We start from the raw sequence: 14132 nt of genomic DNA, 5'->3' as shown, positions 1-14132 counted from the left end.
TGAGAACAAGTGATCAAGGTGCAATGAGAGCCAGTCAGTTTTGGAGTGACAACAGCACGCATGTGGTTTCTCTTTGCTCCCAGCAATCCTCTGTGGAAATCTTTGGGATATGCAGTTACTATACCCACTGATGCCCAAGTAGCGGAGTTGCTTTTATCTTCTGTATTAACAAAACCTGCAATGTTATACAGTAGCCTTTGAAAAGACAAATGAGCAGTTTGCCTTTCACTGTACAATGTGATTTCCTCCATCCCCATGAATCACTGGCTAATTCCAAAGAAGCTGGTGACTCTGGTTAGCCAAAAGGCTGTCTGCACGTTCCCATCATGATTCATCATTTCCTTGATTGGCGTTTAGCTATAAAATGTTAAGGGTAAGTGAAGCTGTTTAAGATTAGTCTAATTCACTCAGATTGTCTTTTTACTTATTCAGTGAATGCCAGAACAATAAAATAAAGATGATTCAATGGAGAGAGAGAACGAGAGAGAAATGATTAACAGCATAAAATATGGCTACTCATGGAAATGTTTGCTCGTGCTGCAGTATGCCAGTATATTTTAAAAGCCTTTCGTGGTATCTGGGAGTTTCAGAGAGAGAAATATGTACTGCTTGTCAGGTAAATGTGCTATCCCTGTGGTTTTAGACTTCATTGAATAATCATTCCTGTTCTAAAGACTGACTTCCCAAGCTTTCCTTCACTTGCACTGATCACTTTTCATATGGATTGTGGTGGGTGCTGTTGGGAAGAGTTGGAGAGTGATCATCGAATCCTAGCGGCGTGGCAACTTATGTCAGAACTCCCCTCAACTTCAGTGGTACCAAGATTTCTGCTTCTATATCAGTTCTTTTTATTACTTAACTAGCCATTAATGGCAGTATTTCCATTAATGGCAGTATTTCCACGCTCATGCTGGCATGCACTAACCCTGGATGTGCAGACGTGAAGCTGTTCTGGGAGGATCCTGCTGTGACTGCTCTCAAGACCTGTTTCTAACTTGCTTGATGTGGCAGAAATAGAGTTGATACTGGGCACCCCTGCAGGGCCGGGGGGTTTCGTATAGACTGTACCTTTGAGTGCAAAGAGCAAATATCCATGCGGTATGTTTTGCAGGGCTTGGTCTGTGAAGGAAGGGACTCTTGCCTTTCCATCTGTGTTTTGCAGCATGTGGTATAATAGATCCTAATCCTTCACAAAGATTTTGGGTGCTCTTGTGATATCAATATAACGATAATTGCGCATCTGGTTTTACCCAGTCAGTAGTTATCAATGTGGGGGGGGTGTGCATATATGCATGCATGTGCGTGCGTGCATGCATGCATATGCATATGCATGTATGTATATAATGTGCGTGTGTGTGTGTGTGTGTGTATATATGTCCCATAGGAACCTGGTCTGTGGTCTTATAGAGATTTCTTGGAAGCTTCAAAACAGCATTTAATTCTTTTGTCCATTTTTTTTATTTATATATATTTTTTTGCACTTAGCTAAATTTACCACCATTTTCCCTAAAGCTGAAAGTTGCATTTTTGCTCACTTCTTTTAATGTTTTTTAGTATCAGCTGTTCATTAAGAAGTGTCTGGAATAACATTCAGCGTCTAAATGTCTGTCTTATTTGCTCCATAGAAATTGGCCGGGGGGTTAATTTTGCGGTATAACATTGAAGCGGGTACGCCCAGTCATCTTTGCATTGAATTATCCCACATGTTTTTTAAAGAGGCAGATTCCCTTGGTATTGGTACAGCTGGGTGATGTAACAGGCTACATAGACCCAGTCCTTGAGCTAGCAGGGGAAGTGCTAATACTGTTGCCCTGGGAAGGGCCACAGCGGGGTATTCTGATGACATTCAGAACAAGGCAGAGATAGCTGGGAGGAGAAGTTGGGGTCTTCTGTGACCTCTCCATAAGTGAACTCCAGTGGGAAGACAGCAGAGGAAAGTAGGAAGAGCGCTGCCCCATGAGGCTCTCCAAGGAATGGTAGGAATACATAAGCCCAGAGAAGGTGCAAGCCCTGGAGAAGGCTGGTTGGGGTGTGTGAGCCTGGAAAAAAGAGACTTGAAAGGTTTGCCTCAAAGGGAGGCTATTTTGTTAATAAACCAGACTCTAAAAATCTAATTTTGAGTGACTCCCCACATCCGTGCATAGGATTGAAATGCCAGGAAAGGGAACAGAGGTGCCCTGTACACCCAGTATGGGGGGGAGCAGCACCCTGCAACAGTTGTCCTTGAACCATCTGCTGCATCCCTTTTCACCAGGCTTGTCGTGCAGTTGTAGTCTCTGCCTCTGGCATGTGGGGGCAAGGGGAATGCCACGCTGCTATGTTCCTTCCTTTTTTCCTGTAGGTTTCCTGCGACTCATTAGTTTAATTAGAGCGAAGAATCCAAATGCAGCGTCTCTTACAAAAGCCTCCCGCGTATCTCTGTTATCAGTGATTGATTCTGTTGTCTTAACCTGTCAGTGTCTCCGTTGTGATTAGATGTCAAAAGTCAGGGTTGGGATGGGGTGAATCTACCCATTAATATTCCTGTGTGGCCGGGGAGACGAAGAGACCTAATCGGGCATATTATAGTCTCTTGGAACTTGGCAAGGACAGGGAGGAAAGAGTAGTCGTGCCTTTCCGTATATAATTAGGGGGTTTTTTTTAAAGCTCTGACGGCAATTTGGCACTTGGTGAATGTGAAATATGTAGTGCCCGTCTTGCTGTAGAAAGGTTAGCGTTTGGTTCATTACTGAATCAGATATGTTAGCGATAAAGCCCAGAGATGTATTCTTTCCAGCCTTAACTTTGAGTCGGGAGAATATAAAAGAAGATTTTAGATCTGACCGCTGGCAAGCCACAGCATAACCTTCAGTGCTGCAGCTGTTCTGTAGCACCCGGTAGTGGCAAAGGGCATCGCATTAAGGCGATGATACATATTGAAGAGAAACCGAACCCTGTGTTGTTCTGAGCAGTCTCCTGGGGGTCCGTGGGATAAGCGTGGGTCCTTTTCAAGCCCAAAGCTCAGCCGTGTTTTGAAGACTAATGCAACGGGGTCAGTTCTGGAGCAGAATATATCTGGGTGCCGATTTCAGGGATCAAGCACGCTATAGCTATCAGGCAATTTTCAGCTTTGACTTTTAGAGCAGCCTGTTTGGGAGCACGCGGAGTTGCTAACCTCACAACTGTGGCCCAGATTCACAGGTTAAAGTCATGGAAACTGTGTTCAGTTGACTCCAGATTGGGTCCTGTAGTCTCAGTTGCATTGGGATCCTGTTTATAGCTTTATATTACATTTTGCTCCTCTTACGCCAGCCAGGTTGGTCCTTCTGTCACAAGCAGACCTGCTTGTTTTTTGGTAAGGCTGCTCGCCAAGTAGGGTAACATTCAGCATGCACGAGAAAGAATCTGGCCCATAAGAAGATTTACTGGATGTTTCTCCCCTGTAGAGTTTGTTGCAGTAAAATGCCTTGTTGCTTTGGGGGTGGAGGTTGTAGCTGTGTTGGTCCACGGACGTAGGCAGACAAGGTTCTTTGGGTAAATCTAATCTCTTTTATTAGACCAACTAAATAGTTGGAAACATATTTCTTAGCAAGCTCTCGGGTTTAAAAACCCTTCGTTGGGCTGAGGAAGCATCTGCAGTTGGTGCGTGCACTTCCTGGATGAGCACACACCAGCTGCATGAGCACCCACTGCAGATGCTTCCTCAGCCCGACAAAGGGTTTTTAAACCCAAAAGCTTGCTAAGAAATAGTTTCATAGTTTCAGGGTCGGAAGGGACCTAATAGATCTTCTAGCCCGACCCCCCGCCAGGGCAGGAAACATGTTTCCAACTATTTAGTTGGTCTAATAAAAGAGATCAGATTCACCCAAAGAGCCTTGTCTGCCTTGTTCCTTCGGGAGAACTTGGTATCAACAATGATGGGGGTCGGCAGGGGAGGGAGTGGGGGAGCTCCTTTTCCAAGGGGACTTTCCATGGGAAATTGAAGTCTGCCGGAGCAAAGCTCCAGGAGCAAATGTGGGAAACTCAACTGAATATGTTTATTAGAAGTACCTAAAGCCACCCCCTTCAGGATTGGGGCCCCATTTTGCCAGGATCTGTCCATACCACGCAGAGCTTGCAATCCAAATGAACGGCTGAGCATCCTTCTGGTGTCGACTGGTGCGAGGAGCAGAGTGCAGACGGCATCGGACCAGTGTTTTGAAGCAGAATTGGACCAGTGTTTTGAAGAAGAGGCTCCATTGAATGGATTCGTGATGTACCATGGAGCGACAGGAAGCAGGATGGCAGATCGGAGGGGCCAATTTGTGTCCCTAAAGTACCTTGGTCAAGGTCAAAAACATTTTTGGGAGCCACCGTCTTCTTGTGGGGCCTCTGACCAGAGTAACAGACCTCAGGCTGAGGCAGTCCTGTGTGTTTTGTGGCATCCAGTGACTGGAGAAGGATTTTAGGTTTTTAATTCTTCCTATATTTATTCCTGGATCTGGGGAGTTTCTATAGCCTGATGTTTCCCCCCATTGTCGATTTTTGACTTTATATTTTCTTTTCTGTAATCTTCAGTTCTTTATTCTCCTTTTTTTTCATTCCTTTTCTACCTAATTCTTTCCTTCCCTGATGATTTACTGTTCGTTAAGAATGCCAGTCCTGTAGCCGTATTGGTCTAGAGGAAAAGGCCATCGGGACTCATAGTAGAGATGAGATCTTTTATTAGACCAACAAGATTTTTGCAAAAAAAAAAAATTTAATTCTTTAGTTCTGCACCTTGGCAGCTACGAGGTTCTTTGGGTAAGTCTGATCTCTCTTATTAGACCAACTCAAATAGTTGGAAAAATTCTTCTTAGCAAGCTTTTGAGTATAAATACCCTTCATAAGGCTGAGGAAGCACCTGCAGTTGGTGTGTGGTCTTCCTCCAAATTCGTATGTGTTATTTATTACATTTCAAATGACTGGGGTTCGGGCTGATTTGGAAGATCAGTAAAGGGGTTTTGAGAGCCCTTTCTGGTTGGTCAGAAGTATGAATCCAACCCAGGTCTAAAGTCAGTGCCATCCCATGGTTGTTCAGTGGGCTTGCATGAATTGAGCTGGTAGATCGATATCCAAATACACCTACGTCAGGAAAACCACTGATACAGCGGACACCGATTGCTGGGTGTCTCAGCAGGGAGTAGGGCATTAGGCGAGCATTGAGGACTGAATGCCACTACCACTCGAAGGAGGGCTGTCACGTTTGGGGCACGGTGAATGTGAAGTGTGCATGTGTTGCTCTTATTCCCCTCTTGCCTAGGGACGGTCTTTCTCTTTCCAAGTTCTGAGGATTATAGAGTTTCCCGTTTCAGTCCTCTCTCCTCTGGTGTCATGAATACGGCAGAGAAAGAGCTGAAGAGCAAAGAAATTTAACTCCTACCTTCAGAGTCATTACTCCGTCAGATTGCATTCTCCACTGCGCTGAAACCAACTTAGCATCAGCCCAGCTCTACCCCGGCGCCAGGTCTTTCTCCTCTCCTAACTGCAGCGAAACCTTGGTCATGTGTATCCCCCTAACACGCTGTCGCACACATTCTCATTTTCTCTCTCCGGCTCCCCTCCCCGCAAAGATTTAGCAGCAGAGCTGGCACTTTAACGAGGCTTCATGTTACTAATCTCATTATTGTTGCACGACACACTACAAGATACTTAACAGTTCACGGTGGTATATTATACCGCGTTACTGAAATGAAACCCAAATGATTCAAGTAAGTGACCAAAGGATTTGGTGCAAAATGTTATCCTGCTTAGATTGGTTTGAAGGGTACATGAGCAGCGTTGGACGGTGACGGCCCCCTCCCCTCCGCAAAGGTCTGAAGCCGTCCCAGGCGGGTGGTGCTGATCTTGCTTTTCTGCATTAGAGGCAAACGCTGCTGCTGAGAGATTTGTTTCGGATCCCCGTGAATCTTCAATGCAGGTCAGTGTTAGGGGTCGACAGGCATTTAAAGCATCGTGGCTTGGCTGACCACATGAATTTATACCCAGCTGAAGAGCCAGTGCTGTATCTTTCCATCCTGTCCATATTGCCCTTTGGATGTAAAGAGAGAGTCCTGTGTGATGACGCTTTAAAATGGCCTTGGGTGATCAATCATTGTGGCAAGTGAGACCACAACTTCTGTTGAAGAATGGTTGGATGGGAGTTCCCCACCCTTAGGCACGAAATGGTATTCAAGTGAATCCTTTTGCAGAAGTGGAAGATGTCTGCTTTGGTTAACTCCTGTATGCGACTTTTCAATAGTGTCCAAGACTCAGCTGGAGCTACCTGCTTGGCTGGATTTGTGCCTGAAGCCCAGGACGAGAAGTTGGGTGGCTAATACCCTACTGTGGCCTTAGGCTTCATCCTATGCAAGAAGCCAAGTAGGGAATCCCCATCGGCTTCCAGTCTAGCTTGCAGAGGTCTGATGGGCCTCCTTCCCTTTGGTGCACATGAAGGAAACTCTTCTTACTTCCTAGCTTGCCTCACACTTTCCAGGAATTGCTTGCCCAGGATGTCAGCACTTGTAATATGTCTGCAGTAGGAGCAACGTGGACTCAACTCAGGGCTGAGATTTAAGATTCGTATGCGTGCTCTACGCCTGGTTTGCTCTGCGGCCCTATGCGAGTCCCCGAATCTTTCAGTTTTACTGTCTGTAAGTCAGGGAAATCTCTGCCTGCTTTGGGGACCGGTGTGAAGGCTGTGTTTGCAGAGAGCTGCCTAAGTGCTAACGATGATTATTCCATATCGGGTTTCTCTGGCTGCTGCACGCGCATTAAAGTCTTGTTTGATTCCTAATGTTCAGGACCTCTGGCTGTGAGCCCTGCACAGCGCTTTTAGCTGGAGTTTGCCTTTGCTGTGCTGCCTCTCAGCTATGAGCATCTGTTTCTTGCTGTGGAGGCCCGACCTTCGAGACCTGCAGGGTAGCACTTGGTCAGAAATTACAACGGGGCCCTTGTCCGAATAGGAACCGAACCTCTGGATGAATATCCTGGAGGGGCTTTCTCTCCCCCTCCTTCCTCCTCGGGGCTTGAGAGAGGCACTCCCATAGCCCATCCGGTTAGCCCAGCTCTCTAGCCGCGTTCTCCCAGCAGGCTGATTCCTAGTCATTGTTTACTAAAGGGATAATTGGAGTTAATTTCTTGGCAGCAGGAAGGGAGAGGAGCCATACGTGAACGTAAAGCTGTTGCTAAGGGCACATCGGAGACCTCATTTGGTTGTTGTGGAGTATTGATGTGGACACTTGGCTGCTTTTCAGCCTTCCTCTGGCCTGGTCAGGGATGCTTGAGATGTACCGAAGGCGATCTTGATTTATCACAAGCGGCCTTTGTGGGCCTCTCTGTCTCAGCACGCCTGTTCTCCCTTCTCTGAATTCACGTGTGCATTGAAATTGGTGGGAGGAGAAGGCTTGCATCATCGGTCCGTGCGTTTCCAATTTGTTTAAGTTAATGTGCGGTTTAATTTTATTAGCATCTCATTCCCGGGAAACACAGATGCTGCTCTTTTGTTTCTCCAGGAGAGAAAGAAGAGACATAGTTTGTGCTGAGCATTCCCTTCAGATGCAGGGCAGCAGCCTTCTCTGTCTGCTCCTCTTTGTACAATGCCAGGAATATGATACGCCTGTTATATGGTACCCAGTACGGCAGGACAGGCGCAAGCCGAAATGTTGCACACAATCCCGGTCACCGTATTTGAAAACGAATCCCAAAGAAACGAGGGCAAGGGGCAATGGCACGATACCGGGACTGGAAGTGCTTTGTTCAGTGGAGGACGTAGCTAGGCTGAGCCTCCGTTCTTTGGCAAGCAGGAAATTAAGAGCAAACCCCATTGACGAGCACACAAATCGTTGCGAGAACTAAGAGGACAAAAAGGCAATGAGGCCTCGGGAGTTCGTGTCAAACATGAGAATAAGGGTGAACGAGCTCGGTGAAGGCACAGCTGGACACTGAAGATGTACACTTTGTTTTTTTCTTTTTCACCCGGGGTGTAGTTGATGTGTAGTAATTTTCTCTCTTCTTTGTGCACGGGCAGATTAGATAGATAGATAGATAGATAGATAGATAAGTGTATCTCAGTATAGCAGAGTATTTTGCAAACTTTGAAGTTTCATAAAACCCTTCATTATGAGCCCCTGGGTTTGTTTGTTTTTTAATACTTTTCTGCTTTTTAAAGCATTAGCCTTTGGAGCTGGGATTTTCCAGGTGGGGTCTGTCAAAAGTTGTCAGGGTGCCGTTGAAAACTTGAACCAAATCCTTTCGTTTTGAAGAAACACAACAGGAAGAAATTCTGTGAAAGCGCCATTAAGGCTACCTAGTTGGACGCTGAAAACCAAGAAGTCCCTTCCTTCTCATTCCTTTTCCATGCATGTCACTGTTTTCCAAAAGCATGCTTGCCTGCTATCTTATACATACACTTAAAGATAATACGTACATTTAGATGGTGAAAAGTCTTCTTGGAGAAACTAGTCTATTTGTCGCAGATCTGAAAGTCCTATCGTAATGCATGCACGCAGAGGGACAGAGTTAAGGTTGCACAGTTGAGCTTACCTTTTTTATTTCCTTACTTTTGGGTGTTTGGTTTTGCAAAATTGATTTCCCGGTAACGTAACAAGGAAGAAATTGAAGGCTACTGCATTGAGCGTATCTTCTGGAACTTCTTTTAAACATCTACCCAAAAGACCAGAAAAATGATTGGCCCCATAAAGCTGGTCATTAACTGCAAGTCAGAAACAAAATGACTGGACTCCTCCAGAATGTTATAAAGGGTCTCTTAAGATGCGAATGGTTGTTGAAAGCTGTCTCGTTGCAGCCTTCAGTTTCTACGTAGTGATGGAGCTTGAGCTTTAGCAGCCAAGGGCGTATATTTGAGAAAACAATCAACTGTATATTTGCTGTTCTTTCAGCATCTGTTTCTTGGCTGACGTTTGTCGTCTTAGCATAAATGTCTTGTTTCATATTTAGACCCACAGTAATTTAGGGCATGGTATCATCTGTAGGGTTCTATTTATAATCTTCCCCAGGGTTAAAAATAGGAAAGGTGTGATCCTGAGGGACGTGGGTTGTTTGCCATGGCTTTGACAAAAGTTTTGGAGAGTTGTATAGGTCAGAGAGTGGCTGGACAGATCAGAGAATCATAGAAATCATAGAAAATTCAGGTTGAAAGGGACCTCAGGAGGTTGCATCTAATCCAACCCCCTGATCAAAGCAGGACCAGCCCCAACTACATCATCCCAGCCAGGGCTTTCTTGAGCTGGGCCTTTAAAAACCTCCAAGGATGGAGATTGCACCACCTCTCTAGGTAACCCACTCCAGTGCTTCACCACCCTCCTAGTGAGAGAGTTTTTCTTAATGTCCATCCTAAACTTTCCTTGCTGCAGCCTGAGCCCATTGCTCATTGTCCTGTCGTCTGCCGTCCAGCTCCATCCTCTTTGCAACCCCCCTGCAGGGAGTTGAAGGCTGCTATTAAATCCTCTCATCTTCTCTTCTTCAGACTAAATAAGCCCAGATCCTTCAGCCTCTCCTCACCAGTCCTGTCCCCCAGCCCCCGAACCATTTTTGTTGCCCTCCACTGGACTCTCTCCAACTTTTCCACATCCTTTTCCAAAACTGAACACAGGACTCCAGACGTGTCCTCCCCGGTGCTGAATAGAGAGGAATAATCACTTCCCTCGTTCTGCTGGCAACGCTCCTACCAACGCAGCCCAGGATGCCGTTAGCCTTCTTGGCACCAAGGGCACACTGCTGGCTTATATTCACCATATTATCCATTGTCACCCCCAGGTCCTTTTCTGGACAGCTGCCCAGCCCATCTGCCCCAGCCTGCACTGGTGCATGGGATTGCTCTGTCCTAAGTGTAGGACTTGGCACTCATCCTTGTTGAACTTCCTGAGATTTTATTTTGGCCCAATCCTCCAATTTGTTTAGGTTTCTCTGAATCCTAACCGTCCCCTCCAGTGCATTTACTACTCTCACCCAGCTTGGTGTCATCTGCAAACTTGCTGAGGGTGCGCTCCATCCCATCTTCCAGGTTGTTAATGAAGATACTGAACAAAACCAGCCCCAGGACCAACCCCTGGGACACTGCACTTGATACTCGCTGCCAGCTAGACATTGAGCCATTGATTACTACCCGGTGATCCTGAGATCACCCCAAGTGAGTGCCAATGAATGTCTCCTCTTTGCCTTTTGTGTTACATAGAAGGTTTCAGGAGGAAAAATGGACCTTTTTCAGAAAGGCAAACTCCATGTCACTGCTAGATCTCATTAAAAGAAGTCAAAAATATATAAAGTATTTATTTTTTGTTTCTTTTCCCTTGTGAGTGAGTGCTCTTGTTGCCATGTGGAGGTTTTAGCTACCAGTGGGAGAAGGAAAAGACCACCGAGGAGATGAGGGGTCCATAAGACACTTCCTGTTGAGATGTAGCCCACTCCATGGGACACTTGAAGAACAGCTATCTCCTGGTTATCAGGGTATAACTAGCATCGGCCATTTCCTTGCTATTTTAGATATGACTAAGTGACGTGGGTCAAGTATAAATATACACCATGGAGGAAGGGTTCCCCAGTGGTTAGGGGTGAGGTGGGCCCTGGGAAGACCTGCTGTTCAAATCTTTGCCACATGCCTGCAGGGCAAGGCATTTAGCCTCCATTCCTTAGTTCCTGATCTGTAAGATGGTGCTACCCTACACCGCTCTCTTGTGAGGAGGGTAGATGCACTACAGGTTGTAATATCAGAATACAACCTCCTAATATCAGAACAATATTCTAATATTACAATAATGGGGCCAGAAAAGGAAGGGAGAGAGACTATAGCTTTAATTATCTGATTAAATGTATTGGTGCTCTTTACCCTGTCGGTCTTTGCAGGGGCAACGAGGAAAGCATGATGGTTGGGAAATGAGCTGCTTTAGCTCACGTGAGTGATAAACATAAGTACCATTTTGACTAGCCACGGGAATCTAGTAAAAGCGTCCTACCCTTCCAGAAGGCCCGGGGCTCCCCGAAGAGGATGAAGGAATTAATCGATTCCAAACAGCCATGAGACTCATCAAAGGCAGTCGCATGTTCTAGGGAAGGACCAAATTCAACCCTCGGTCAAAAATATTCTTACTTCCCAGTCTTCGGCACTAGTCCATAGCCCCCACTGCCTTTCAAACCGTCCTGCCGGAGATCACGGCTCTACAGCACCATCTTGAGGGGGGCGGAGCGCAAATACGTTTTTCCGTTCTTAAGCGGCAACAGCAAAAGTCCGTGAAAAATGAACGGTTTTGAAATGGAATTGAATTTTTAAGATTCTGAACCTGCTCCCGATTCGTATTTTTATTTAATAAATCAAAAATAAATGGTAGCGAAGTCACATAAACAAATCTCGTGTGAGATGCTGGCAGTAAAACTGCTGCATGTTTCAAAATGCCACCAGGGGAATTATTTTCCGGCAGCTTGTCGCTGCTCTTATTCATCTATTACACTCTGGCACGATTCTTCATCGGACGCTCATAGCAAGATCTAGTAGCAGAAAGCTGAAGTTAGGGAAGTGTAGGGTGGCAGCCAGACACAACTTTCAACAATGAGGGTAACTAACGATCGGAATAATTACCACCGACGGTAGTAGATGCACTGGCATGTGGAGTATTTAACTCATGGCTGGATGTCTTTCAGTGGGCACGTCTACACGTGCATTAATGTAATAACAGGTACTAAATGCGCCATAATTGGCACTAATGGCATATTGGCGCACGTCTTTCATGTGATGCTAATACACAGTAGATTAATTCTACTGTGCATTAGCACGGCTTTTGCTGTGACATGCTAATGCACAGTAGAATTAATCCATTGCACTTCTGGTGTCTCGTGTAGACGCGCCCAGTAAGGCGCACTTTATTTCATCCAAAAAATTAGTGCATTTACAAATAGGAGCTGCTGCCTTCAATTCTGCGGCCTATGTTGTACACCAGGCCAGACTAGACTACGGTAGCTTCTGACCTTAGTGTTTCCACCTACAAAAGTGCTTAGCTGTGGTTATGACTGCAGAAAAATGTGGCCAAAGACTTCTATCCAGGTTGTAGCCATATTGGTCTAGAGGAAAAGGCAATCATGACTTGTAGTAGAGATTAGACCATCATTGTTGGTCTAATAGAAGATATCATTTCTACTATGAGTCCTGATTGCCAAAGACTTCTGGACTTTGGGATTTTGTTCTTCACTCAGGCTGGCGCTCTCAAGAGGAGCACGGTGGGGAGCTAGGACAGAGTACAGAAGAGGATTGTGATGCCAGAAGTTGAAGTAACAAACTTGAGGGTCCCTGGGAAAGACTTCTCCAGAACTTAAATACAAGCCAGTTGTGTACAAATCAATGTGCTGCATAAACGCATTTGCCTTGCTTGCAGGGGTTTAGGTTGTAGCCGTGTTGGTCTAAGGACATAGGCAGACAAGGTTCCTTGGGTGAATTTGATATCTTTTATTAGACCAACCCAAATGGTTGGAGAATAGTTATTAAGCAAGCTTTTGGGTTCAAAAACCCTTCGTCAGGCTAAGGAAGCTTCAGCAGTTGGTGTGTGCTCTTCCATCTAGGAAGCTTGCCTAGCCTGACGAAGGGTTTTTGAACCCGAAAGCTTGCTTAATAACTATTCTCCAACCATTTGGGTTGGTCTAATAAAAGATATCAAATTCACCCAAGGAACCTTGTCTGCCTTTGCCTTGCTTGTCACTTTTCACCAAATATGACATTTGTACGTGCAAAATAATACAGAGCTGGATTGTCAAAGCTGTTCATTTTGCCTTGCAGTCCTTCAGTGGCAAGGGTCCGATGTTCTGATTGCGCCAACAGGTCTTTTTATTTCTGTGATATATACTCACTTGCCTTGCTCTTACTTGCATTTCAGGGCTGCCTTCGGCAAAGAGTCAGAAGTCCTCATTGGGAACCTAGGAGATAAACTCATCCCCCAGCAGGAGATCATGCGTGACGTCAGCGACTTGAAGGCCTTGGCCAACATGCATGAAAGCCTGGAGTGGCTAGCTGGTCGCACAAAAGCAGCCTTCTCCAACCTTTCAACAGCTCAGAGTAAGTAGTTTTGCAGAGCTTTTGATTCTATGGAAACACTGTTATTAGTATGTTTTACAGTCACTGACAGCATCATGAAATCAGGATGGAAAACCTCTTACCAGCTAGTACCAAAGGGTTTTGCAATGCACATGGAGACTTGAATTCTGCTGGGATACAGCTCACCTAGGCCTAGGCTGCAGCTGTAAGGAGCGACTCTGCAACATCAGCTGAGGTGAAATGGTGGCTGTGACGGAAGATTTTTTGCAGATGACACCAAGCTGATACCAATAGATACACTGGAGGGCAGGGCTAGGATTCAGAGGGACCTAGACAAATTGGAGGATTGGATCAAAAGAAATCTCATGAGGTTCAACAAGGACAAGTATAAAGTCCTGCACTTGGGATGGAGTAATCCCATGCACTGGTGTAAGCTGGGGGTGACTGGCTGGGCAGCAGCTCTGCAGAAAATGACCCGGGGGTGACAGTGGACAATATGTTAAACATGAGCCAGCAGTGTGCCCTTGTTGCCAAGCAGGCTAACGGCATCCCGGGCTGCACTGGTGGGAGCATTGCCGGCAGGTCAAGGGAAGTGATTCTTCCCCTCTATGCAGCACCAGGGAGGCCACATCTGGAGTCCTGTGTTCAGTTCTGGGCCCCCACTGCAGAAAGGATGTGGACAAATTGGCGAGAGTCCAGTGGAGGATTCAGGGGCTGGAGGACATGACTTGTGAGGAGAGGCTGAGGGAACTGGGCTTATTTAGACTGGAGGAAAGGAGACTGAGAAGGGGTTTAATAGCAGCCTTCAACTACCTGAAGGAGGATTCGAAAGAGGATGGAGCTGGACTGTTCTCAGTGGGGGCAGATGACAGGACAAGGAGCAATGGGCTCAAGTTGTAGCAAGGGAAGTTGAGGTTGGATATTAGGAAGAATTTTCTCACTAGGAGGGTAGTAAAGCACTGGGACAGGTTACCCAGAAAAGTTGTGTACTCTCCATCCTTGGAGGTTTTTAAGACCCAGCTAGATAAAGCCTTGGCTGGGATGATGTAGCTGGGGCTGGCCCTGGTTTGAGCAGGGGGTTGGACTAGATGTGACCTCCCGAGGTCCCTTCCAGCCCTCA

At 46.1% G+C, this 14132-nt stretch overlaps 1 protein-coding gene across 1 annotated transcript in view; it reads left to right on the top strand.

Moving 5' to 3' along the window:
- The window catches only part of EXOC4 (exocyst complex component 4), a 533911-nt gene that overhangs the window by 443896 nt on the left and 75883 nt on the right, over positions 1-14132 (top strand). The window contains exon 14 of the mRNA XM_006030683.3: positions 12855-13033. Within this exon, the coding sequence (XP_006030745.1) occupies positions 12855-13033 (179 nt within the window). The remainder of the gene's footprint in view (positions 1-12854; positions 13034-14132) is intronic.

This window comes from Alligator sinensis, unplaced genomic scaffold, assembly GCF_000455745.1.
Source record: "Alligator sinensis unplaced genomic scaffold, ASM45574v1 scaffold64_1, whole genome shotgun sequence".
Classification (NCBI taxonomy): Eukaryota; Metazoa; Chordata; order Crocodylia; family Alligatoridae; genus Alligator; species Alligator sinensis.
The sequence above is the reverse complement of the archived record's forward strand: the minus strand, read 5'-3'. Positions and strand labels throughout refer to the sequence as shown.